Genomic DNA, 26,324 nt, shown 5'->3' with positions numbered 1-26,324 from the left:
GGAGAACAACTTGGAGTAAGCGCGTGGGTTCCTTGGTTGGCACTCCCTGCTTAGATATTGCTTTGTAAAACAAAGTTCAATGATAGGAAGTTTCCAGATGCCACTTTTCTACCTTCAACTGTAAGCAAACTCTGCGGGTAGAGTCACTTATTTTACAAAATAAATTTTTTTAGCTAAAATCAAATTAATCAAAATTTATTGCAAAATAAAGGTCGATTTTGCCCCTTTGAGGATATATCTATAATTTATCAAATATAAAAAGATTACTACTCTCCCAGTGGGAAGTATTTTGGCCTTTGCCACAAATATTCTTGGAAAAATAGTTTTGATCGAATCACTTCGAAATCCATATATGAAGTGGGTATAATCGAATCCTTCCCTATTACAAAGGATTCATATTTTTAATTTTACTAAATAATATAATTATATCACAATTTTTATGTTTGGTTTTGAAAAAAATATTAATAAAAATAATTTTTTTTATATTTGATTTATTAAAAAAAATTATAATTAACTTTAATTAAGAAATTATATATTTTAAATTACTTAAAATTTAAAATATATATATATATATAATTATTTTTATTTTCTCGTATTTTCCTTTCATTTTTATGAGAAACGAACATAATTATACCACCCACCCATTTCATATTGTGATGCTGTTGATTATTTTTCTTCATACTAGCGGCGAGTTTGCCATGGCCTTTCCTGGTAGGTATATTGATTTGTAGTAGTAATGCGATTACATCTGCAAGGTTGTATTGCATGCAGCCGGCGGTGCACGTGATTGCAAAAGATTCCCTGAGATGGACCACCATATAAGTGTAGTGCACCCCTGTCATGTGATCCACATTGGCATGCACTCAGGCCATGGAGGTGTACTTTCCTGCATTCCTCCACTCCTGCCATGGGGTTCTGCCTTTTTTCAAAAGAGATGCCTGAAATTATCCTACTGAAATGGTACATGAGATTGTATCTCATGTCGGGGTACTCTATACTTCCATGGGATATATAACACATGTTGACCTAAAAAAATTCCACGGGATGCAACCCATAGAAGTGTAGCATGCCCTATGATAAAAGCCCTAATAGTGGAGAGAGAGGTAATGTGAGCTAAAAAATAAGTCCATGAGATGCAACCCATGGAAGTGTAGTGTGCCCTATGATGGGACCCCTAACGTGGAGAAAGGCCATGGCCCTAATAGTGGATATCAAATTGCATCTCCCAATAGGCAATAGACCCGTCAACGATTATTAGACATCAAAAAGAACAGAGTGTTGATTTCCATTAAATTTTTTAGTCCATGTAGAGAATCAATTAGTGGGCCTCTCATATGACCTTATCATACTAGTTTATTTAATTGCATACCATCTAATGAAAGTGTGGAATTTTTTATTTTTATATAAATTTTAGATAATTCTACTGTATAAACATAGAACTTTTAAATTTATTCTACATATGGTCTTCAATGGGTTAAATGAACTTCGTGTCCATCTAAGAGTTGTTTTAATTTATGAGCATGTCATCAAAGTCATAAAATGATTCATGCAAGTATGCATTACCCAAATATAAGAAGTTGGAGCAAATGTTCCACTTAAGAATTTAATATCGTCCAAAATATCATTATGACTAATAATTTGAGTATTGAACTTTTCATGAGTCATAACTATACTACAACATGCAAATATTGCAAAGAATGTGATCCACATTATAAAATATTATCCCCTAAAAATGGAGATTATTCTTTCAATCACATTTTGCAAGGAAAGAGCAAAAATATGAAACCTTAACCTTACGCAAAAAATGTTGTAAGAATAAAATAAATAAGAAATTTGATTATATTTATCACAAAAGGATACATGTAATAATATTTGAAACAAAAAGAAAAGTTCTACCATTTTCTTTCAAATAATATGAACTTATCTAAATTATTTAATATGAAATTTGGTTGGGTCAGTTTTCATTTAAAAAAAAAAAAAACTGTTTGTCCAATAGGGTTACACCTAGAGAGGATAATAGGTGATTTTTAAAGATTATAATATAAGAGTTGAATAATATTAATCCAATTTAATATCAAAAGATAACAGGGATGACCAAAGTAATCAAATATCAAAGTAATAAAGCAATCAAGCAAGAGACACAAAAAATTTTACATGGAAAAACCCCATATCAATTGTAGAAATAAAAAAATCGTAGAGTCTATGACCTTTAATCTAAAATCCACTATTTGAGATCAAGTCACATAAAATTAACTGACAACTTACCTTTAAGACCTACTTTCTAAAACGTACAACATGATTCGCGTTCGCGATATACCAATCTCCAATTACTCAAGTGAATTAGCCTCACTGAAAAAATGCAGGTCTTTTAACCATCAAATATTCAAATGTTGAATCTTTTTTTAGAGAATTGGGAATGGTAGGCCAAATTAGACTAAACCTCTTTATGAGTGTGCAACCCTAAATGGTTAAAAGATGGATTATGTAAGCCTATAGGCCTAGCAAATCGATGTTTAGAATTTTACAAAAAGAATAATCATGAATTTCCAAAAAATAATCTCCCATATTATGGAAGATTCAGGACAATCACCCAAGCGCACTTACCCACCACTTTAGCACCTCAAACACTTGAGCATTGGATAAGCGCTTGAGAAACATCAACATTTTGATAAGTTGATGGCACATGTTGGAATTCAACTCTATTGGAATAGAGCCCTTAAAAGTAGTGATATGATATAACATTTTGATTTCATTATATATGATATTTATTTTATGAGTATTCTAACTTGATTATTTGTATTGTATATTGAATATATTAGGAGTCATATATAAGATTTAAGTTATGAGTTCCTTCTAAGTCGATGAGTTTGTTCATGGTTAGTTTATAGACTTAGATGATTTGTTAGAAGTTGTAATACACTATCTCCTAATTGGTAAGATGACTTGTCTTGACCATCACAATGATATTTCTATCACAATAAAACTCTTAAAAGCATGACATGATGTAATAATAAGTTATTTTCATTGTTATTTATAATTTTATTCTACTTTCTCATTTCTATATCGTAATAATGTATTATATATGTTGAGCATTCAAGCGTAGCATAAACTTGCATTATACATGATTTAAGGGTATTAGGAATTGTATGGAAGATTCAAGGCATGAGTTCATTGCAAGTAGATGATTTATTTATAGTTGATTCATAGACTTAGACAATCTATTTGAGGTTGTAGTGTACTAGCTATTTCCTAATTAGAATGATAACTTATCTTGATCATCAAGATAAGATTCTCATGATAGTACACTAGTGTCTATGGTTATATATTGGATAGGATCTATGATGAATCATGACATTGGCTATTAGGTATTCATGACTTCACCATGATGGTATGTTGTATGAGCTCTCAACTTTGAGAGACTATTGAGTTAGTGTTAGAGACTTCAGTCACTTTGACTCATAAGTGAGACCTTAAAGTGGTCAAATATTCCCTATAGATTAGATCACTACTGATTAAGGTAAGTGATAATGAGTATTCTCAAGATAGGTATCGTAATATTTCATGGGTTTAAGATAATGTGTCTCATTAGGTGATCCTAAAGTCTTATGATCATAAAAATTATAACTATAGTAATTCCTTAAATGGAATTTAACATATGCTCTAAGATTCAAGGATTGGAGAAGTAATTTTGAGAGGTTGATAACGTTTATACTGTTGGATTACAAACACCAGTTCATGAGGAGCATACATGTATGTAGTTTATTACTAGGTCACATATTCGAGCTTAGTATTTTGATTTAATTGTTGGGAACCTTAAATTGCTCCGTTCCTATGCCCTGGATCGAGTAGGGCGCATATAAATCTATCCTAGACTTTCTAAATCTATCATAGTGGATAAATAGGTATTAAAAAAAATAATAAGAACATCATATAAAATATAGATCTAGAGAATAAAGTCACATACCTTCAATCCGAATGTTTTCGGGTCGATTCCAATCGATGTAGATAACTCCAAAGTCATAATAGATCTCATAAACATCATGATCTTCCGTTTGATGACTCTTCCTTATGTCTAGGCATCAAGATGCTAGAGATCTCAAGGGTAGAGGTTAGGGTTTTCACTCTAGATTGAAGTTGAGAATGGTAAGACATCGAAACCCTGACTTGGTATTTATAAGCTTTCCATTGGGTTTCAGTAACTTGAGCTCACTATGGGTTTGGGTCACTTAATCTAACTCAAAAAGGTTGCTAATTGATTAATTAATCATACAATACCCCAATTAATCAATTAGCTCAGTTTATACATACCACACTCACTTATCCTTGTACAACCTTATCTAATTATCAAAATGCTTTGATGCACAAAAGTGAACTAAAAACTCATCTAATCTTAATAAACTGTGGCATCAAGGAATATGAATTCAGAGCAAGAACCACTAGGACTCATAGGAGTACTAGTTCCTTTAAAATCAAAATTTGAAATTAACTCAACATCCCACAATAGAAAGTAAACTATGTAAATTATATTATATTAATTATAAATTAATTAATTTTGATTATCTTGCTTTTATATAACAACTAAATATAAAATTAATATAAATTTATGAATAAAATTATTAAAATTTAAAAATAAAAAATATTTATACAAATTATCATAATTTCTTCGTTATAATTAAATACATCCAAATTAGAGGAACATGTACATGCATAAAACAGATTAACATACATAAAATATGTTGTATGAATATTATTGTTAAATATCACAACTGGTAGTATAAATATATCACTTTTAAAACAACTTTAATATTTTTATATAAATCCTTACAACCACTATTTTTATCTTGATTATAACATCTCATTTCCAGTGTCCGCAAGCGAGGCATCGTCGAGGCCCCCCGATAATCGGCGATAATCATCACCCAGAATAGTGTACCGCAGAAATGAAATATTTTGCTACGAATTTTTGACAAAAAATCAACGACATTTCAGGCCAAACTAATCTAAAATAAATAAAAACCTTTCAAACTTGGGCCCAGAGTCAAAACTCCAATCAGCCTTAAAATTATTTTTAATTATATCCATGGGCCACGAGTTTAATCAAACCCAAGCCCACAATATGTAACACATGTCCGTACAAGACACCATTAAATTTGTCGTTCAAACATTCGATGTGATCGGCAAATTACTACAAGATACAGGCCTTTCACCGCTATTTCATTCACTGTTTCGACTGAACCCATGAGCCCAGTTGAGCCAGAGGTCCAGAGTCACAGCCAGGAAGTGAAATTCAATTGGCTGTTGCAGTGGTATCCTTGACCAAGAGGTTTCCGTATGTTAAGAAGGTGAGCGGTCTGGATGTGGTGGAGTGGTGGGACAGGAATGAAAATGCGTGGAAGGTGTTTGATGATATGCGTCCTCATTGGTTGGTTCCACTGTCTCAAGGGAGGATTGATCAGTGGGCCAAGTTGCAGTATGTGTACCATGGTTTGAATTTCAATGGCTCAGATGACTGCAAATTCATTCCACACGCGCCACTAGATGGTCGTCAGGTAATCACTAGCCAAAAATGGACCCTTTTTTGTTTAGTCATTGTGCACTATGGTCATAGATTCTTGCCCGCCCTTTTTGTCTATGGTTGCAGAGTATGGCCCTTTTCTCTTTTCCCCTTTCAAGATTCTCTATTCTTTTCAGACCCAATTGATTATAATATGCAGATTCACACATTTAAGAAGCATGTGTAGATGTCTATCCAAGTACCGTGCAGAATGACATTGTGTGGTTTTGGCCTAAAACCGATCCTTAATAAAAAGACATTCTTTTGAAGAACAAGCCTCCCCGCATCCCATAATTGGATGGCCCATCATATATCAGGTTAAAGGGTAACAGATATATTCCATGCGGGTATGCAACGATGTGGCTGAACTCATATCTAGTATCTTCAGGTTTCTACCATCAAAATGATTGCATAACACTGAAAATAAAGATAAAAGGAAGGAGAAGTAAAGAAGAGAAACTATGCTCGTTGAATCCTTGCGACAGTCAAGTAACGATTTTGAAGACCCTTCTCTGGTTTGGAGGCATATTAGGATTTATTCAGATGGGAACTTGAGAATTTTCTCATGGGATGATGCAGGCATGGTGAGTAGGGTGGCAGGCAGTTGAGAACCAGTGCAGTGTGTTTGGTTCTTGTGGTTTGTGAAGCTTATGTGGGTACAGCTCTACAGGACCTGTTTGTGGTTGTCTGTATGAGCTTCTTTGAATTGGGGAACTGGCTCACATGGGATGGATTCAGGGAGTTTCGGGTTCAAGAAAATGGTGGATTTGGGAAGCTACAAGATGAATTGAAGAATGATTGCTTGATGAGAAGTTAGTCCCTAAGTTGATGGATTTTCGACTTCAGAGCTTACTCCAGGAGCAGTCAGCTTCTTCTTCAGAGTCTCCCTCAGAGAGAGATATTTACATGTTTGGAGTAACGCTGCTGCAATCTGTAACATGCCCGAGAGATCATGGGGACAATCTGCACCACTTAATTGACAAGGTGAATCAAGAACAAAAACTGAAGGGCAGCAAGGAGAGGGAAGGAGTCGAAACAGTGGTGAAGATAGCTTTGCAGTGTATGCAAAATCAACCGTTCTTACGACCTTCCATTGGGGAGGCAGTTAAGGTAATAGAAGGGACACTTTCAGTAGATAGGCCTCCATCAGCTTTTCCTTTCAGACAGGAGAGCCAGATGGATGAAAGAGTCTTAACTGAGATTGAGGAAGTTTCCTAGAAGAATGCCAAATTTGATTTGGAAGCATGAATCCTTATTGTACCAGCCCCATGCCCCGTCATTTAACTGCAATGCAGGGGAATGACTGGGGGTTAACTCCAGCAATGTGTGAATCATATAAATTGTGCAAGCAACTTTGACATTTGAATGAAAATGTTTTATGACTTTTACCTTGGATGCTGATGATGAGCCTGTCTGTATCTTTTCTTTTCACTGTCAATAAGATTTTCATTTCTGAAATCTTATAGCATGTCAATGTTTTTATTGCTCGCATACTCAACTAGCTTAATTTTCCAGGTAGATTGATGAGGCCAATAATTTGAGCTGAGTCTAAAAAAAATCTGTGTTAGATGAAAACAATGAACTCATTCAACATGTAGAGCCTTGAGCCACAGTATACATGCGGACAAGAAAGGATGGCAAGGTCCATTATGTGTCTTGGGTGTTCAGCCAGGGCTGAGGTGACACTTGGAGATGACTCTCACTCTCACTGGGACCTCCTTCAAGTGTGGGTGCTATTCTGATGGTGGAATGCAAATACTTACCAAAACCTTACTAAAAACCATTGCAAAGATCCTGAACCCCCAGCAGGCAAATGTCATGATTCATCCTCAAGGACTTCAACTAGCTAGAAATTTCTAATTATTAGCCTCCACTTGACACCAATCAATGTCAGAATTTGTGACCCACTTTTATATTTGCACTGTTGATATACTTTTTTGGGAAGGGTGGCCCATGTTCTTCTGTCTTGTGGAGGCAGTCGAGGAGATCTTAACATCTCAACTTTGCGGAAGAGATTGAAAATTACTGTTGTCCCCTGTATTATGCATTCAAAATCTTAATCCTCAAAATCCCAATTATTGATTTTTAATGATCAGGATTAATTTTCAAATACTGTGGTCTAGAAAATGTTGTTATTGTAACCCCACTATGTGGTAAGATGATCATTTGGAATTTTGAGTGTGATTGCAGAAACAGTGGTAAAGGAGTTAGCCATGGAAGCTCTCAGAGCTCCCTCGTTTCCTTCATTTCATTTGTCAGTGCTCCCAACTAGATTTCATACCAGGTCATATGACAAACCCTTGTTGCATCTTCCCTTTAATCCATTACTCAATCCTTCTTTTTCATCAATTTGTGGAAACTTTTCAAAATCAAAGCCTTGCACAGCCAGATCTTCCGCTAGTTCAAGTGAAGCCATGGACTTGCCTAGACCATCTCACCATGGAGAAGAGAAGTTTGACTGGCTTTCACAGTGGTATCCAGTTGCCCCAGTCTGTGATCTTGACAAGAGAAAGCCGCATTCCAAGAGGGTGATTGGTCTTGATGTAGTTGTGTGGTGGGATAGAAATGAAAGTGAATGGAAAGTGTTTGATGATGCTTGTGCTCATAGGTTGGCTCCATTGTCTGAAGGGAGGATTGATCAGTGGGGCCGGTTGCAGTGTGTGTACCATGGCTGGTGTTTTAATGGCTCTGGTGACTGCAAATTCATTCCTCAGGCACCCCCAGATGGTCCTCCGGTAAAAATAAATTTGGCATCTGTAGGAGTTATAATTCTGGCATACATCCAGTATCTCTCACAATTCCAAAATACTGATCTGGATTCAAATCCAGTCTCTCAAAAAAACTGAATCTATATGCTTGAGTGTGTTTCAATGAATGTAATGAATTGGAATTTTCTCTTGAATTTGTAAAACATTAACAGCATGTAGTTCTTATTGTAGCTTTTGACAAAGTATGCAGGTTCACACATTCAAGAAAGCACGTGCAGCTGTTTATCCAAGTGCTGTACAGCATGGAATTGTCTGGTTTTGGCCAAACACCGATCCTCAATTCAAAGATATTTTTACGAAGAAAAGGCCTCCTTACATCCCAGAATTGGATGACCTATCATATACCAAGTCGATGGGAGCTAGAGATTTTCCATTCGGGTATGTAGAGATACTGCTATCCACAAGTTCTATAATCCTCTTTTTCCAAACAGAAATATTTCAGCGTGAGGAGAAAAGAGTTGGGGGGTGTAGAAAGCCTTCTGATGCCTGCAGAAGTCATGAAATGTGAAAGAATCTTTATTAAGCATAAGTGACTCAGTTATCTAGCCGAACACTCCTATACTTCATGAACTAATTATCTTAAACTCTTCTGAGTAAACTAAATTGGTGTCATTCAGGTATGAGATTCTGATGGAAAATGTCATGGACCCTGCTCATGTTGCATATGCACATTACGGGATAGTGCAAATTCCACAGGCAAAAGACAGATAAGCAGATCTAACTAGGTCCAGTTTTTGTTATTGTACTATGATGCTTAGAGCTGAGAAATTCATTTGTCTCACACATGATTTTCTTTCACACCCAAGGCAGATAGAGAAGGGGGGACACCAATTGAGATCAGTGTGAAGAGATCAGCCATAGATGGTTTTGATGCAGAGAGGGAGCTTGCCAGGAGCAAATTTATTCCACCCTGTTTGTACTATACCTGTTTGGATTTTCCGGCATATCAAAGTAATGAATCTGTGTCATCAGGCCTTACCAAAGAGGTAACCATTAGGTTGATCTTATTAATTAATTAATAATTATGCTGTTTTCCTTTAATTGCCCTTTATTTGAATCATATTTGCTTTTAACTTGTTTGGTTCAGGAACCATCGTCTCACATGTCTCCAAAAAGAGCACTTCTGATTCTTATCTGTGTTCCAGTAAGTCCAGGAAATAGCAGATTGATATGGACTTTTCCAAGAAACTTTGGATTGTGGACTGATCATATCATTCCGCGATGGATGCTTCATATGAGTCAAAACCTTATTCTAGATTCAGATTTATATCTTCTCCATTTAGAGGTAACCCCTGTCTGTTCGTATTGTTATTTTCTGCCTATATAACATGATAAGCTTTATGGCATCATAGCTTCCTAGAAAACAAATGGAGCCTGATGCCTTGTTTGGTTGCTGGGAAGTTGAGAGGAAAGGAAAACTTAGAATCACGCACGACCTTCTTCAGAAACACCCATTATAATTAATATCCCTAGTTTTATTTGCCTTCACACAGTCTTCTTGGCAATCAGCATAGAATTGGAAAGCTTACTGCATCCAGTTTGTTTTTACTGAATCTCGTATGTTTCCTGTAGGAGCGTAAGATTATGAAGGCTGGCCCTTCCAACTGGCACAAGGCTTGTTTTGTGCCAACAAAGTCGGATGCCCACATCGTTGCCTTCAGAGCATGGTTGAGGAAGTACTCAGGTGGCCAACTTGATTGGGGAACCAATTTCAGCAGTGCCCTGCCCCCAACTCCTCCTAAAGAGCAGTTAATGGACAGGTAAGACTTGAATTTCAGGTTCAAGTCAGCTTCTTCAATGCTTTGAGAATCAAGAAAGTTTCTCTATATGTTTTTATGGGGTGTAATATTGTCATTACAAAGGATAAAGCCTCGATTCACAGATCCATAACCACTTGAAGAAGAAGCATAAATTTCCAAAAAACTCCATACACAAGCAAGAAATTTTCTTGCTTGGGATGAATCTTTTTAGACTACGGAAAGGTATCAAAATTGTCAACTACCAGAACTATCACTTCATATAACTAATGCTTTTCATGGATTATATTGTTTCAGGTACTGGTCTCATGTGGTGAACTGCAGCAGCTGTAGTGTTGCATATAAAGGTCTCCAGGTGCTTGAGGTGGTGTTGCAGATCTTCTCAATTGCTCTAATCGGGATTCCTGTGATCAACCATGGTGTGATGTCAGTGGCTGCAAGGATTACAGCGGTATCCATGGCGATTCTATGTTTTGCAGCTTCAAGGTGGTTGTCTTACTTCATCTACAAAACCTTCCATTTCCATGACTACACACATGCCTTCTGCTGAGACCAGTGTTTCACTTGGTATTCAGAAATTTGAACATCCCAGTGCCCTCTATATATTATGTATGATACACAACATTCAACATTTGCCTAAAAGATTGTATGCATGGCTTATAAGCTGTTGAGTTGGTTTGTGTGTTTTTCATTTTTTTTCCATCAAAAATTCCAAATTAATTGAGTTATCTAAGTGCTCTGGATAGAGTGTCAAATTCTGAATATATATATATAAACTAATGATAATGATAATTCTATTACACAAACATTGAATTTTTAAAGTCAAGTGACAAAATTACAATGCTTATGAAAAAAAGAAAAAAAAAATAACACCATAGATAACCAAAATAATCCTTTGCATTTATTTTGCTTACTTTGTAGGTGATCTTCAATGAGTTAACTGGACTCTCTATTTACATTGTTACAACCATTCAATAAGTTAAATGGACTTCCTCTTCATATTATTATAACCATATAATCAGCTAAATGGACCTCCTCTTCATATTGCTGCAACCATTCAAATTTGTATTGTTAATGTTGATTTAATTTATGAGCATGTCAAATTCACAATGAGATCAAGTAAGTTGAGTTTCACCTTACTAAGGACATCACCAAAATCAAGAATATTGAAGTCAAAGAAAGGGTTCCATAGGTTCCAACTCAAGAACCTAATATCGTCTAATGAGATAACTACAATTTTGAGTGTGAATTACATGGAACCTAATATTGTCTGATAAAATAACTACAATTTTGAGTGTGAATTACAACTAGTACTGCACGATACAATATACAAATACTGCAAGGATTTGATTCGCATTGCAATATGATCTCGTGCAAATGGGGAAACATTCTCGTCAGCAGCACCCATAAATGTAGGTAAAAAATAAAAAAGCTGCCGCGACACTGTCATGACAATAAAACATGAAATTCACTCAGATTTATCACAAAAAAATGTGTAACAATATTTAAAAGAAAAAGAAATTATACAATCTTTTTTGGAAATTAAACAATATGAGCTCGTCTATATCATTTATAAAAGTTTGATTAGATCAATTCTTCAAGCAAGTTTGGATAAGATCATATAATATCATTTCATCCATTATTAGAATTAATCATATTTAAGATAAAATATGTAATGCATGGAATAATTAGAATATAAAAAACATATTTGAAATTTATGAACAATATGATAACAAATTAAAATATATTAATAACAAAATGTTTTAAGTATAATTGAAAATATATTAATAAGCTATCAAGATTCTTATTCTTTATATTTATATGCTCAGTGGTTTTTTTGTTTTTTGTTTTTTTTTTTTTTTTTTTTTTGCTATATGTCTATTTGAGTCCACATCTTAATATAAGATTATATCTACGAAGGTAATCGAAAATTCAAATAAAGGGTGACAAAGAAAAGTGTTATTTGAATAAAATGGATAGCAATAACACCCATGTTTAAGTTATGTTTCGTTTTCAAAAAGTACTACGAAAGGAAACAAAAATATTAAGAAAAATAATTTTCTCATATTTGATTTTATAATGAAAAATACGAAAGAAAGTCTAATATAATTAAAATTATTAAAAAATTTGTATATATTTAAATTATCTAACATTTATATAAAAGAGTTAAATAAGTAAAAGAAGTTTGAAGTAGTATATAAAAATATTTAAATGGTCTTTTAAAACTAGAAAATTTATATTTAGATACACTTTTAGACACTTACTTGAAAATCTTATGTTCTCTAAAACCTAATTAAAAAAAAATTAAAGTATTAAAAAAAATTTATTACCAGGCAAAAGTATAAGTCTATACTTTTGTTTACAAATTTCTATTTTTTATTTTATTTTTTATATAAAATTTTCCATTTTTAAAAATAAAAAACATAATGCATATCTAAACCAAGCCTAACCTACTCATAATTTTTTATTTTTTTTTACAATATTTATTAAACAAATTAATCAAACCAATATGTATCATTAATTTTTCCAAAATTAAACAAAAAAATAAGTAAATTTTCTTATCAGAATTAAATAGGTAAATAACAAACCTTTTCCAACTCCACTCATGCCATTAAACTTCTATCCATAATCACCCAACCTAAATCATGAAAATAAAAACAAAATAAAACATTTGATTTGATTAGGACAATTGCAAATTTACACATAAAACAAAAAACAAAATTTACAACAAAACAAATAATATTTAAACATCCAAAAGAAAAGGCATAAGAATTAACATCAACAAATCTTCTCATCAGTATTCTTACTAATCATATATTAAAGGTATTTGATTCTTTTTTTCTATTTTGTTTTTGTTTTTTTTGGTTTGGCCAAATTTCCACTGAGACAATTATAAGAAAATAAATCATTTAAACCCTAAGAGAGTTATCATTGTAAATTATTTTATCTAAGGGAGGCTCAAGGGAATTTTATGGGTAGGAGCCCACGAACCCCAAATTATCTTTGAGAGGAAAGTCGCTTCACCCTCCGCTACCAACGCATCACAGAGAACCACCCACTCTTGTAAGCTTTCCAAACCATTTTATCCTCCTCACCTCTGTTTCTATCAAACTCAATTAAGTTTTACAAAAAAAATTCCCCACAGCTTCCATTTCCCAAACATCAAACGTATGTTATTTGAGCTCAGATTCATGGTCATGGTACAGAAAAGAGAATTCATGAAATTCGCGTTGTCCGTTTGGTTTCCGAGAAAATGTAAGAAAAGAAAAAGGAACAGAAAAAAATCATGTAACCTTCAGAAATCTCTGTTATGTGATCTGGACGCCGATTGGATCACAGCCTAAATTTAAAGATACGAAAATTTCACTTGACAACCTCTAACCCTAAAATCTTGAGGATTATTTGTAATTATTTACTGATTCTTTTGGTATTAAACACAGATTCCAGCAAGCTTTACTTCAGATCTACCAACCCTAAAACATTAGATCCAAATCTGAAAGCAAACAATGAGCAAAGAAAATAGGAAAAAATTAAAATAAAATAAAATCAGACCAGGTGACGGTGCCATTGAAGTAATTGTTGAGTCGGAATGGAGAGGCGAGACTGAGAAGCGAGAAACAGAGAAAGTAAGCGGTCAATCGAAGTGAGAAACAGAGCAGGCAACAGAGGAGCGGCTAGGGCTTCAATAGGAAAACCCTCCACATCATGAAGACGGTACAAAAAGTAATTTGATAATTTGTATATGCGTCACCATCCACTCACAATAGTGGGTTTAAACGAGTCGTACAAATAATGTCAGATCGGATGACACGGACTTTGCTCAGTCTGTCGGATGTCTAACGGGCCTTTGTTTAGCTTTATTGTTATATATATATAAATTCTTCATTATTATATAAACGTATTTTAAAATTATAAAAATTATATAAATAAAAAGCAAATAATATTACTTAATAGAAATGCATGCTCGAGGAATCAAAACATTCATATAAAAGTTTATAATTTCAATCCAAAAATTGTTAAGCAATGTATGTAAAGTTCATTATGAAATCATAGAAGACAAAAACTATCGGCTATTAGCTCCTCACAATCTAACATAATTCTAAAAAATATGTATGAAGTGGGCAATATAGTTGAGAATGTTTAAAAGTTATGGTGGGGTAAGAGTGTCAATTAGAATGTACAATTAAATATTTTAATCAAGTATATCATAATAAATGAATTATGAAGGTAACCCATGGATGTAATGCATCATTGGTAGGCCAAATGTTATTGGAAACGATTTCACAAACTTCTCTTTCATTATCAAGAATTATCTAAATTGTAGATTTAAGCATTTCAAGTTCAATATGTTCTAGTTATGGATTTGAAAATAAGGGCATAATATCATATTTAAGGACTTACGAAATTAATGACTCTATTAAGATCACTTTCATTCCAATTTTGCATGTAAAAAATAACATACATCCCCGTATAACAACTGCAATAATGAATGTGAATTATAACATTATTAACATAGGACCTTATTAGGGTTAAAAATAAATATGTAAATGAAGATACAATTATCACTTACAATTTATGATATCCTACCATATCTACAACCTATGGATTACGTTCTTGATATGTAAATCATTCCGTTTAAAAGGATTTTTTAGTAGTTACAATGTAAAACCAACAACTTTGGAGGCGTCATTAAGAAAGTGAACCCATTGAATACTTTGATTTGATGAAAGAATATCGACCCTTTTAGCTTTCAAATTGATGACGATGGTCACCCATTCATTGAATTAGAATATGGAGATGTAAAATTACAACAACTTGCAATCATTATAAGCAAGAACAATGATATAAAGATAGTTTTAATTTTGAAATTACTAATTTTCGTCACCAATCCAATGTATGTCGTAAAAGTTAAGAGATATAGACCATATTGAGTTTTATATAGTCTTATTATAACTTTTGTTTGATTACATATTTATGGAAATATATGTCATTAATACGTAATAGATTATGAATGAAAATGTCTAATATGGATCAAATAAACCATTATATTTCCTTTGAATGATAACAAAACTAGAGGGACGGTATAGAATGAAAAACATGAAAAGGAATGGAACTAAAATGTTATGGCCTAAAAAATGATTCAATTGAACAAATTTTTTCCACAGTAATTCTACAACACTAACTAAGCTTATGGTGTATCACTTAATAAAATGACTAATTTTTAACTTCATAATCTCTTTTTCATTTTGTTGAACACCAAAATATAGATTATTGTGAAAGAAATGGAGTTTCTCAATATTTATATATAGTCTATAATTACAACCAACACACAATATTTAAATATAATTCTTATAAGTTTTATCCTATGCTATGAACAACATTTGGTGTAATAGTAAAAGGAACCTCACCCCAAAGTATGGGGGGGAAAAGTGCCCACGATAAAGATTCCCTTCATTTACATTCATGTACCGACATAGCATGGAAATCATCTAAAAAATGTGTCTTACTTCATTAGAAGAATGCATGCAAAATTAAGGTTTTTTTTATGATAAGAGTTTACCCTAATATTAATGAACCCTCCCCAACCAAACACTACAATTGTTCATGTGTCACACCATAGCCACCATATATGCGCAAAACACCTCCTTATTAATTACATCAAACATAAGGGATGGAGATAAAAAATTTAGGAGGACAAATTCATTATTATTGTATCGTATGAGCGATAGTTGTCAAACTTGTAATTTGGGACTCACCTAGGATTTCTCGACTCATCAAACATATAGTCAACAACACGTGTCTCTTCTATATTCAAATTAATATATGTCATTAACATTTTCATAATTGTGTCAAACAAAAGAATAAGTGAATTTTCTAATCATAATTAAATACATAAATTAAAAACTTTTTCTAACTCTTACTCATGCCATTAAACTTCTATCTATAATCAACCAATCTAAATCATGAAAATAAAAACACAATAAAACTTTTGATTTTGTTTAAGACAATGAAAATTACAACTAACACAAAAAAGAAAAAGAAAATTTAGAAAAGAACTAATAATATTCAAACATCCAAAAGAAAAGACATAAGAATTAACATCAACAAATCTTCTTATGGATATTCTTTCTTACTTATATTATATGCTAAAGGTGCTTGATCCCCTTCTTTTGTCTTTTTTTTTTTTTTTTCACATTTCACCTTTAAACTGACCTCATCAGACTAAAGCATTGGTTTTATGGAGAACTGTAGTTATTTGAGATCATTTACACAAGTAAATCTTCAACACATAAAATCACCAAAACTCACAATTCACATAGAAGAATACCATTGAAGCAATTTTATATGCTAATATATTCTTCACTAATATTGAGTTTCTTACTTTTTTGAAGTGAACACTTACCCTTTTGTTTTTGGGAAAATTGAGGGAAAATACAAGGAAAATAACATAAAAATAAAAATAAAAGGATTTTTAAGAATAGTAAACAAAAATTGTTTCTAAAAAACCATTTTCAAAAATTTTCTATATAATTTAAGTACTTTTAACTAATTTTAATTATATTTGATTTTCTTTTCTTATTTCTATAATACACAAAACATGGTAATTCTTTCTGAAAACTAAACATAACATTAAAGCACAATTAGTCATTATGTACTAAAAATGTCGGTAATTTCCCGAATATCAAGAATTGTATAATATTAAAATATGTTTCGCATTAAATAGAATATTCAAATCTATGCAACATCACAAAAACTGTCCTCTCAATAGTCTCATTCAATCTAGGAAAATTTTGAAAAAAAAAACCCAACCAAATCTAGTCATCTTTATGATAAAAAAAAAAAAAAAAGGTCCCCTTAAGTAGTATGCTATTAACCAAACCAAACGTTTTTTTGAGCTCTGATTTATGGTCATGTTATAGAAAAGAAAATTTATGAAATAAAAAATAAAAATAAAAATCCAACTTCAAATTTTTTGTACTAAAAACGGTATTTAAGATGTTTCAAAATGTTTTATGTAAATTTGAAGAGATGATTAGAAACAGGAGCATGGAATTTAAGTTTTAAAACAATTTTTATTTCCCTTGGAAATTATTTTCAAAAGCTAATTTTAAGAATTAAGAAATTTATATTTACATCACCTAATCTCTTTGCACATTCATATTAATTAGCGGTCTACTTTAAAACTTTAATCCTAATAATACATATATTTACAAATTTTCAATATACCTAAAATATTATCTTCATTATTTCTTCCACATGTATATTTTTCTCCCTTCCCTCAAATTTTTTCTTCTTAACGATTCTTGAAGCTTGTTTGTTAGCCAAAAGTAAGTTTAAAGCTAATTTTCATCTTTTGAAACATTTTTTTAAATCCACGTTAATATTATGTTTGTATCATATGAATATATTTTAGGGTTTGTGATCTATATAGATTTTGACAAATATTTGCTTTAAAGATAATTAAAAAGACATTTATGAATAATTTAGAAGTATTTTAAAAATGATAAATTTAAAAAAATAAATAAATGCAAAATGAACAAAAAAAAAATCAATTTCATGGTTTTAAGCATGTCCAAAAGTATAGTTCTTGATATTCTTAAGCATGTTCAAAAATATAGTTTGGACCCCCTTATAACTTATAAGTGTTTGAAAGTATAGTATACAGCAAAATCAGTCATATTCTTATACAACATACATTAACTAGGCTTTTATTGATTTTCTAAATAGTAAATTCTGAATTTGTATGGTAAGTGTTTGGACCAGGCTCCGAATTTATCTCTAAGCTCAATCCTTGCCCTCAATCTTATTGACCTCTCCCGATCATGCGGAAAATTAGTAGGCTGTTGTGAAGGAAAGAAGTTTTATTTATGTTATCTTGATTCTTGCCATTGGGAAGGAAATTTTAATTAAAAAGGAAAAACTTGGGCATGGATTTTTCATTTTCCTTCCTGGAAAGTGATAAGATGTTTGGCTCGCATGAATGTTAGCCTAACAGAAGCCTAAATGATGAGATGCCCGGATGTCAATGTCCTGGGACAAGGCACTTAACTTTTCAACCACCCACGTGGAGGATTTTGTTAAGGAAACTTTGGAGCCACAGAAAACAATTACAACCCATGAAGCAACAATTCACTGGCCAAATTCCTCACACATACATCAGTTTCTTTAATTTCAAGCCACATGCACCGCCGTTCATCCACACTACTGTGATTGTCTGCAACTGATTATCTATTTATTTTCTCTGTGTTGGAATTTTGAACTTTGAGGGAGGCAGCCATGGAAGCTCTGAGGCCTTGTATTGTCCCAGCAAGGCTTCCTACAGCCTCATATGAGAAACCCATGTTGCATCTTCCATTTAGATCGGTACCCACTTCGATTTTCCCACCGATTCGTCAATGTACTGCAAGATCCAGGGTTGTCACGGCTGTTTCATCCACTGTTTCGACTGAACCCGTGAACCCAGTTGAGCCAGAGGTCCAGAGTCACAGCCAGGAAGAGAAGTTCAATTGGCTGTTGCAGTGGTATCCTGTTATGCCTGTGTGTGACCTTGACAAGAGGATTCCACATGCCAAGAAGGTGATCGGTCTTGATGTGGTGGTGTGGTGGGACAGGAATGAAAATGCTTGGAAGGTGTTTGATGACATGTGTCCTCATAGGCTGGCTCCACTGTCTGAAGGGAGGATTGATCAGTGGGGCAGGTTGCAGTGTGTCTACCATGGTTGGTGTTTCAATGGCTCAGGTGACTGCAAATTCATTCCACAGGCCCCACCAGATGGTCCTCCGGTAATCACTTGCCAATAATAGACCTTTTTTTTGCTTCCCAATTGTGCACCATGGTAGTAGATTCTTGCCCTTCCTCTTTTCCATGGTTGCAGAGTACAGCCCCTTTCTCTTTTCCCTTCTCAAGATGCTCTATTCTATTCAGACCCAATTGATTATGATATTCACCTTTTGAAATTTTATGGCACCAAAGATTGGGGACTTTGGAACAGAAGCATACTGCTATGGTACTATTAGCTTAAGATAACCCTTCATTGGAGTAGCCAGTAGATGTGAAGAATTGCGGTCTACTTCAGTTTCTGTATGTTATTCTAGTTTCAGGCCAATGTCATCTGATTGAACTTTCCATTTTCCAACAAAATATGCAGGTTCACACATTCAAGAAAGCATGTGTATCTGTTTATCCAAGTACTGTGCAGAATGACATTGTCTGGTTTTGGCCAAATACGGATCCTCAATACAAAGACATTCTTATGAAGAACAAGCCTCCCTACATCCCAGAATTGGATGACCCCTCGTATACTAGGTTAATGGGTAACAGAGAGATTCCATACGGGTATGCAATGATATAGCTGGGCACTTTTTTCTACTACCTTCATGTTTCTACCATCAAAATGATTGCATAAATCTAATAAAAATAAAGATAAAAGGAAAGAAGAGAAGCTATGATTTTTGAATCCTTGTGACAGTCTTCGTCTTCATCATCTTCAATTGAAGTTTCTATAAAACACCTTGATTACAGAAACAAGCATGTAGAATTGTTGTTTTTGGTTTCTCACTGATCAGTTATGCTAGGGAAATTAAATTGGTGTTTTCAGGTACGAGGTTCTGATTGAAAATCTAATGGACCCTGCTCATGTTCCCTATGCACATTATGGAATAATGACAGTGCCATCCCAGAAAAAAAGATAAGCACTTCTATATAGAGCTTATTTGTAGTTATGATTTTCTTGTCTGGTTGGTATTGAAGTACATATGACTGAGACTCAGTTTCTTTCACAGTTAAGGCTGACAGAGAAGGGGGCAGACCGTTGGAAATGAAAATACAGAAATTAGATCGCAGTGGTTTCATTGGAAAGCAAGAGGGGGGTACTAGCAAATTTATACCACCTTGTGTGTTTTATGTTTCTAGCGATCTTTTCATAGATAAAACTAATGGCTCTGCATCATCAGTGGAAACCAAAAAGGTTGCTTATCAGTCTGTTCTAATCCACATCAAATTTATCAATAGTAGTTTAGTTTTTCCCTTTGTGATTTTAGCACTTCAATTCATGTCTGTCATGACTGTTTCAGGAGGTGCAACGAAGGATGCTTCTGATTTTTATTTGCATTCCAGTTAGTCCGGGTAATAGCAGACTGATATGGACCTTTCCAAGAAATTTTGGAGTTTGGGTTGACCGAGTGGTTCCCCGATGGATGTTTCATGTGGGACAGAACCTCATTCTAGATTCCGACTTGTATCTTCTTCATGTGGAGGTAACTCTCATCTCTTGGTCTGAAGTTTATTTTCTGTGTCCTAAGTAGGTGACTATTATTAGATATCTTTGCTATTTGGGTAGAATGACCTATGATACACATCAACCCTAATAATAGGTTCCGGATTCAGAACATACACTGACAAATTAGCCATTGTTGTTGGAAGCTGGCCCATAGAAGAGAAGATGATCATATTATTCGTCCTGTTTCCTTTTTCGTTTTTCCTCTGTTTTCAATATGGATAATTTTATTGGTTTATAAATTTACTGATCAAGATTTTTATTAGAACAATCATTTTGACAAATGCTCCTTAAGAGTTTTAAGGGTTTACTTGGGATTCTTGTTTTGTGATGCCCCTTATGTTGCTAGACATCATAACCAATGATATTATCACGAGTTTGAATTGATCAAATTTAGGCTCCATTTGTTTGTATGAGTCACTCACTTTGGCTATGGAAAATTCAGTCGAGTTTGTTAGAATTCCCTTGTTTCCATCTGCCGCTACAGAAATCATTACTCCATCTGCAGGATGAGCTCTCAACACAATAACCACACAGCTGCAATGTTTTCCATACCGTGTTCAATTGTCCATTACTCAGATATATTTGTCCATTAACACGAAGAAATCTGTTTGATACCATCTATCCATCAACTACTATGGCTGCTGTCTGCATCATATTTTCCTGTGAAGTGTATGGAGTCTCAGGAAAGACCTTCTAGCTCATTTAGTTAATATTCCCGAGTTTTTTTCCTCTGTAGGAGCGCAAGATAATGGATATTGGCCCTTCCAACTGGCAAAAAGCTTGTTTTGTGCCAACAAAGTCAGATGCCTGTGTGGTTGGCTTCAGAAAGTGGTTAAACAAGTATGCAGGGGGTCAAGTTGACTGGGGAACCAAGTTCAGTGGAGCTCTTCCCCCAACTCCTCCTAGAGAGCAGCTAATGGACAGGTATCACATTAACCATCAAAAACCCAGACTTCAATTCATATAACGCACTACCTGATCTTGAAAATTTTCAGGACAACTTGTTACCATCTCCATGTTTCTATCTCTTTTCCTATCCCTTCACATAGCTAAATAGCATGACCGTTCTGTCATATTGATGAATACCCATGTTCTCCTGGCTTTTGCATATAAAATTTTCAAACAAGAGCGAACGAGCAGCATACAGAAATAACATTGAAACTTCATTCTTTCAGGTACTGGTCTCATGTGGTGAACTGCAGCAGTTGCAGAGTGGCAATCAAAGGTCTGAATGCGCTCGAGGTTGTCTTACAAGTCATCTCAGTTGCTTCAATTGGGATCGTTGCTGCAACTAAGCAAAGCCTGATGTCGGTTGCTGCTAGAACTGCACTGGTCTCCATGGCAGTCATATGCTTTGCTGCTTCAAGGTGGTTGTCTCACTTCATCTACAAAATCTTCCACTTCCATGACTACAACCATGCTCTTAGATGAAACCGGTATTTTCTATTGTGTAGCTTTTGAACCCCCAAGTTCTGGGTTTGCATAGATAGGGCTTCTTTCCATATACATGTACAGGATAGCTATATTCAGCCAGCAGAGTAAGAATGAACAAGTTGCTAAGTTTTCAATGGTTCTTCTATGAGATATGTAAACCCCATGTAGAAAATAATAAGAAATCATGTTGAAATTCTTAAACAAAATTTTGTTCATCAAAACAATTGATAGCCGTTTTTAAAAATTATGTTCAAAGACCGCACCGCGAAAATAGGTAGCCCAATTGGTCAGGTCAGAAGTGACACATGATCTTAGGTTCCAATCAGTCACTAATAATATCTTAAAGTCCAAACTTTTAGTAAAAATCTTTGAAAAATCTTTTAAAAAGTCAAAGTAAAATAAAATATTTGTTTATTTATTATATTATGAATTATAGGTGGATATATTTAAATATTACAAACCAATTTATTTTAGTTGATTATATTTATATTTTACATTTTTAACATGAGCAAAAATTAAACATCCATATTTTATTTTTTGAAAGCAATTTTTATTATTTTTAATCAAATGCATTTTTAATAAATGTTTTCTAAATCAAATGCAAATTTCTAGAAGTGTAAAACAACAATAGCAGTGTATACAAAGATACCTTACTTAATTATAAAAAATAAAAAATAAATAAATTATATGATTAATTTCATTGACAGCCTTAGATTTTAAATCTCATAAATTAGCACCCTTGTAATAAATATTTTCATTAGTGTTAAAATATTGTTAAAGATATTTATGTAAAATCTCTTTAAAAAATTAATTTTATAAATGAAATAAATTTATGAGTAAAATCAACTCTATATTAATATTTTAAAAGTGCAATGACAATGGCGAAACCATCATTGTCATTGCAATTTTAAATCAAAATTAAAAAGTTAGGAAAAAAAACCCTACTTTCCCACAAAACTCCTCTTTTTAGGGTTCAATGTCATTTTCATGGTTTAAGGGTTTGGTTGGTTTTCAAATTTTTCAAACAAGTTTGTGGTCTTTGTCATTGCAACAACCCTGAAAGTCACACGCAAACAACATTTTCTACCCATCTTACCAAATCTTTAACCTAACTTTAAAATCTAAAAATACTTAAAAATAAGTTTTTTATTTGTTAGAACAAAACTTAATGCATTTATAAAATTTTGACAGTAAAAAGGAATTTATAAAATTTATTTTGAAAACAAGTTGTTTTAAGAAACAAATATAAGATATTTTAAGTTGTTTTTATAAAGCATTATGAGCAATCATTTGAAAATATGAAGGATGTTTTGAAGATTTTGTATGGTATATAAGTTTGTAACACTTCATAGATAATAAGCAAATAAAATTATTTTTTTATTAAAATTCTAAAATAAATTTTAGTTTATCAAATGATTGTTTTTAAAAGGTATTTTCATAAAAGTTATTAAAATAAGCCTTTTTAAGTGTCTTTTCGAAAAGTCTTCTTAAAATATTTTTTTAGGTACAAAAAGATTTCCAACCTAAAAAATAATAAGTTTAATAAATTTGCAATAAAACGCAAAGAAACAAAAATGCTCTCTGTTCATACAAAATGAGACTGTGGAAGAGGGGCAAATATGTAATTTTACGTGGAAACTTCAAAATGTAGAGAGTGAGAGTAGAAAAGAGAGTAACAGTGAAGCAAAAACCATCCATCTCCAATCACTCCCATGGCTTCAACTCCAATTCATCTACGCATCTGAGGTAAGCAAACCCTTACCCTAGCTCTCTCTTTCTGCTCTAAGATTCATTCTTTGATAGAATCTCATATCCTAGGGTTTCTCCGAGCGAAAACCCCCATGAAAGAAGACTCCAATTTGACTGAGCCCATTGGGCAAAACCTAATCAAAGTGATTAGCAATGTCTGCTTCTCAGTCTTCGTCTTCGCTGTTCTCATCTTCACTGTAATTGCAATCACCTACCAGCCTCCAGATCCATGGCTGGAATCCTCACCGGCCCTCACCAAACTCTTCACCCAATTCCACAACGCCACCTTCCAGAACGACAATTCCGTCCTTAAAACCGGCGAGGATTTGCCTGATTTCGGGGTCGCTGAGACCCCCGCGGTTGCTCCGGCCGTCATGCCGATCACCGAGGCGGTGATTGAGGAGAAGGAGGAGAGGGTGACCAATATGTCATTGAAATCGGATTGTGATCTGACAGGGCCGGTGAATTGTTCGGACCCTCGTGTTTTGATTGCTATCGAGAGGTTCAACTTGAGGTTTTTTAAGGCAATTGTGTTTTTGGAGTATCAGACACCGGTGAGCGGATCGGCTCCAAATGAGTGTGATGTGTCGTGGAGGTTTCGGAACAAGAAGGAGAAATCATGGCGGAAGTATAGGGATTTTAGGAGGTTTAGGATTGGTGTAGGTGAGAATTGCACGTATCGTGTGACTGGTGCAAATGGTTGGCATTCCGGTGTCAATGCTCGGCGGCAAAGGAGTAGAGTTAATGCCACGAGGAGTGGTGGGGGCATTGGTAGAATTGCCCCACCAGTCCGTGATGAAGAGATCAATGATACGATCCCAGTTTTGGGATCAGAGATGACTTTTCGGAAGGGGAAGTACTTGTATTATTCACGTGGAGGGGATTATTGTAAAGGGATGAATCATTTTCTTTGGAGTTTCTTGTGTGGCCTTGGGGAGGCTCAGTATTTGAACAGGACATTTGTGATGGATTTGAGTATCTGTTTGGCAGCAACGTATAATCCAAGTAATAAGGATGAGGAAGGAAAGGATTTTCGGTATTATTTTGATTTCGAGCATCTTAAGGAGGTGGCATCAATCGTTGAGGAGGGAGAGTTTTTGAGAGATTGGAAAAAGTGGGATCATTCGCGGAAAAGGAAAGTTCCAGTTAGAAAGGTTGCGACCTATAAGGTTACACCAATGCAACTAAGTAAGGATAGGAGCACAATTATCTATAGGCAGTTTGATGCACCGGAGCCAGAAAATTATTGGTATAGAGTATGTGAAGGGCAAGCTGCAAAGTATATTCAGAGGCCATGGCATGCACTGTGGAAATCAAAACGGTTGATGAATATTGTTACAGAGATCAGTGGGCGAATGGACTGGGATTTTGATGCAGTCCATGTGGTTCGAGGTGAGAAAGCACAGAATAAAGAGCTATGGCCCCATTTGGATTCTGATACTTCACCTGACGCCCTCCTTGCTAAGCTGAAGGAGATGGTTCATCCATGGAGGAACCTGTATATTGCAACCAACGAGCCATTTTATAATTATTTTGATAAACTGAGGTCTCAATACAAGGTTCATTTGCTTGATGATTACAAGGAGTTGTGGGGAAATACAAGTGACTGGTACAATGAAACGAGGCTTCTAAATCGGGGCCGTCCTGTTGAATTTGATGGATACATGAAAGTGGCAGTGGATACTGAGGTTCTTTACAGAGCAAAAACACGGGTGGAAACATTCTATAACTTGACCAAGGATTGCAAGGATGGTATTAATACGTGCTGACCAGGTTGGGGATGCCATTTATTGCTTTTAGTTCTTCATTCAGTTTTGGGATGATATTGCTGGGTTCATTTCAGTCTTCTTGTAATAGCACTTTGTTCTTTTATATGTTGATTGGCAATTTCCAGTGCCCATGAGAAGCCTGAATTTGTACTGTAGATTCAAAATATTATGTCTATCACTTCATTCTGTTGTCTTTTGTTGAAATTTCCTGAAGTAAATGAGTTCTTTCGTTTTGTTTCTTCCCAGATGTGTATTCACTACATGCACTGTACTTCAATTACAAAAAACGACAGGAACTAGAGAGCCCAAATGGCTAAATGCTAATATAAACATCTAGCTTGTATGGATCCTATCAAACTTTTTGTATCGGTTGCAAACCAACACACTTCCATGTTAATACCTGGGAAAGACCCACAAATGTATGGGCACTTGCACCAGATGTTGCTTGCTTCCTTACGGTCGCTGTTTGGCTTCTGATCTGTGCTTTACAAAGGCTGCCCTGATATGTAATTTCATATGAAGATGATGAGTGTTCTCTTTATTTGATCTTCAATGAATTTCGATCCTGTGAACTCTACTTGGTATCATTGCATTAGGATTATGTGGTTGAATGGTCTCAATCAGTCTTTTTGCTGACTGCTTCTTCAACTCAATATAACCTGTTTATGCTGATCTGGCCAAACTATTGATGCTTCTGATACTGATATATAAGCTAGGAGGGGTAAGCCATTCTTTTCTTTATTTTTTTACTGTTGTCTTTTACCTGTATGTTTCACCTTTTCCAGCATAAAAAAAAATGAAGACCTGTAACAAAATTTCTTATTCCAAATGGTTTGCACATGTAGACTTACGGTTAAGTGCAGAGAATCTACAAAATAGATGTGCTTTTTCCTGCATAGAATTTTAGATGTGCCTTCTTCTCGTTAGATATATGCAGGTACCTGTATCTCCAGCCCTTCTTTTTTTCTCTTTGGAGGTGTTTGTAATTCTGAGATATTGCCCAAGCAGATGCC

The 26,324-nt window shown here is 34.2% G+C and overlaps 3 protein-coding genes and 2 long non-coding RNA genes across 6 annotated transcripts; 4 read left to right on the top strand and 1 right to left on the bottom strand.

Moving 5' to 3' along the window:
- Positions 1-5,154: 5,154 nt before the first annotated feature.
- Positions 5,155-6,952, top strand: LOC109122799 (uncharacterized). The gene is made up of 2 exons (XR_002030300.2): positions 5,155-5,549; positions 5,642-6,952. It is a non-coding gene; the product is annotated as an uncharacterized LOC109122799 (long non-coding RNA).
- A 638-nt stretch (positions 6,953-7,590) lies between these two features.
- On the top strand, positions 7,591-10,770 carry LOC100241560 (protochlorophyllide-dependent translocon component 52, chloroplastic). The gene is made up of 7 exons (XM_059737318.1): positions 7,591-8,289; positions 8,513-8,700; positions 8,940-9,030; positions 9,123-9,308; positions 9,410-9,607; positions 9,895-10,082; positions 10,377-10,770. The coding sequence occupies exons 1-7, from the start codon at positions 7,768-7,770 to the stop codon at positions 10,627-10,629; spliced, it is 1,626 nt and encodes a 541-aa protein (XP_059593301.1). The 5' UTR covers positions 7,591-7,767; the 3' UTR covers positions 10,630-10,770.
- A 52-nt stretch (positions 10,771-10,822) lies between these two features.
- Positions 10,823-13,928, bottom strand: LOC104879595 (uncharacterized). Of its 2 annotated transcripts, XR_786035.3 has the most exons (4): positions 13,632-13,851; positions 12,668-12,717; positions 11,215-11,522; positions 10,823-11,126 (listed from the first exon to the last, which is right to left on the bottom strand). It is a non-coding gene; the product is annotated as an uncharacterized LOC104879595 (long non-coding RNA). The 2 variants fall into 2 exon arrangements; XR_786034.3 differs by lacking the exon at positions 10,823-11,126 and having other exon boundaries at positions 11,228-11,522; positions 13,632-13,928.
- Positions 13,929-18,134: 4,206 nt separating this feature from the next.
- Positions 18,135-21,927, top strand: LOC100263831 (protochlorophyllide-dependent translocon component 52, chloroplastic). Its single transcript, XM_059737317.1, has 7 exons — positions 18,135-18,863; positions 19,229-19,416; positions 19,679-19,769; positions 19,862-20,047; positions 20,154-20,336; positions 21,096-21,283; positions 21,535-21,927. The coding sequence occupies exons 1-7, from the start codon at positions 18,357-18,359 to the stop codon at positions 21,788-21,790; spliced, it is 1,599 nt and encodes a 532-aa protein (XP_059593300.1). The 5' UTR covers positions 18,135-18,356; the 3' UTR covers positions 21,791-21,927.
- A 1,482-nt stretch (positions 21,928-23,409) lies between these two features.
- On the top strand, positions 23,410-25,550 carry LOC100253639 (uncharacterized). Its single transcript, XM_010653075.3, has 2 exons — positions 23,410-23,539; positions 23,612-25,550. Exon 2 carries the CDS (start codon positions 23,635-23,637, stop codon positions 25,309-25,311), a length of 1,677 nt encoding a protein of 558 aa, XP_010651377.1. The 5' UTR covers positions 23,410-23,539; positions 23,612-23,634; the 3' UTR covers positions 25,312-25,550.
- The last annotated feature ends 774 nt before the right edge of the window (positions 25,551-26,324 follow it).

Source organism: Vitis vinifera, chromosome 6 (assembly GCF_030704535.1).
Source record: "Vitis vinifera cultivar Pinot Noir 40024 chromosome 6, ASM3070453v1".
NCBI lineage: Eukaryota > Viridiplantae > Streptophyta > Magnoliopsida > Vitales > Vitaceae > Vitis > Vitis vinifera.
The sequence above is the reverse complement of the archived record's forward strand: the minus strand, read 5'-3'. Positions and strand labels throughout refer to the sequence as shown.

What these genes read in the sequence shown, in the direction of transcription:
- LOC100253639 (XM_010653075.3), top strand. Translation starts at nt 23,635, where the DNA reads ATGAAAGAAGACTCCAATTTGACTGAGCCCATTGGGCAAAACCTAATC.
- LOC100241560 (XM_059737318.1), top strand. Translation starts at nt 7,768, where the DNA reads ATGGAAGCTCTCAGAGCTCCCTCGTTTCCTTCATTTCATTTGTCAGTG. An exon ending in CACCCCCAGATGGTCCTCCG is followed by an intron (nt 8,290 to 8,512) that starts GTAAAAATAAAT and finishes CAAAGTATGCAG; the next exon opens with GTTCACACATTCAAGAAAGC. An exon ending in CATCAGGCCTTACCAAAGAG is followed by an intron (nt 9,309 to 9,409) that starts GTAACCATTAGG and finishes TGTTTGGTTCAG; the next exon opens with GAACCATCGTCTCACATGTC.
- LOC100263831 (XM_059737317.1), top strand. Translation starts at nt 18,357, where the DNA reads ATGGAAGCTCTGAGGCCTTGTATTGTCCCAGCAAGGCTTCCTACAGCC. An exon ending in TGTATCTTCTTCATGTGGAG is followed by an intron (nt 20,337 to 21,095) that starts GTAACTCTCATC and finishes TTTCCTCTGTAG; the next exon opens with GAGCGCAAGATAATGGATAT. An exon ending in AGAGAGCAGCTAATGGACAG is followed by an intron (nt 21,284 to 21,534) that starts GTATCACATTAA and finishes TCATTCTTTCAG; the next exon opens with GTACTGGTCTCATGTGGTGA.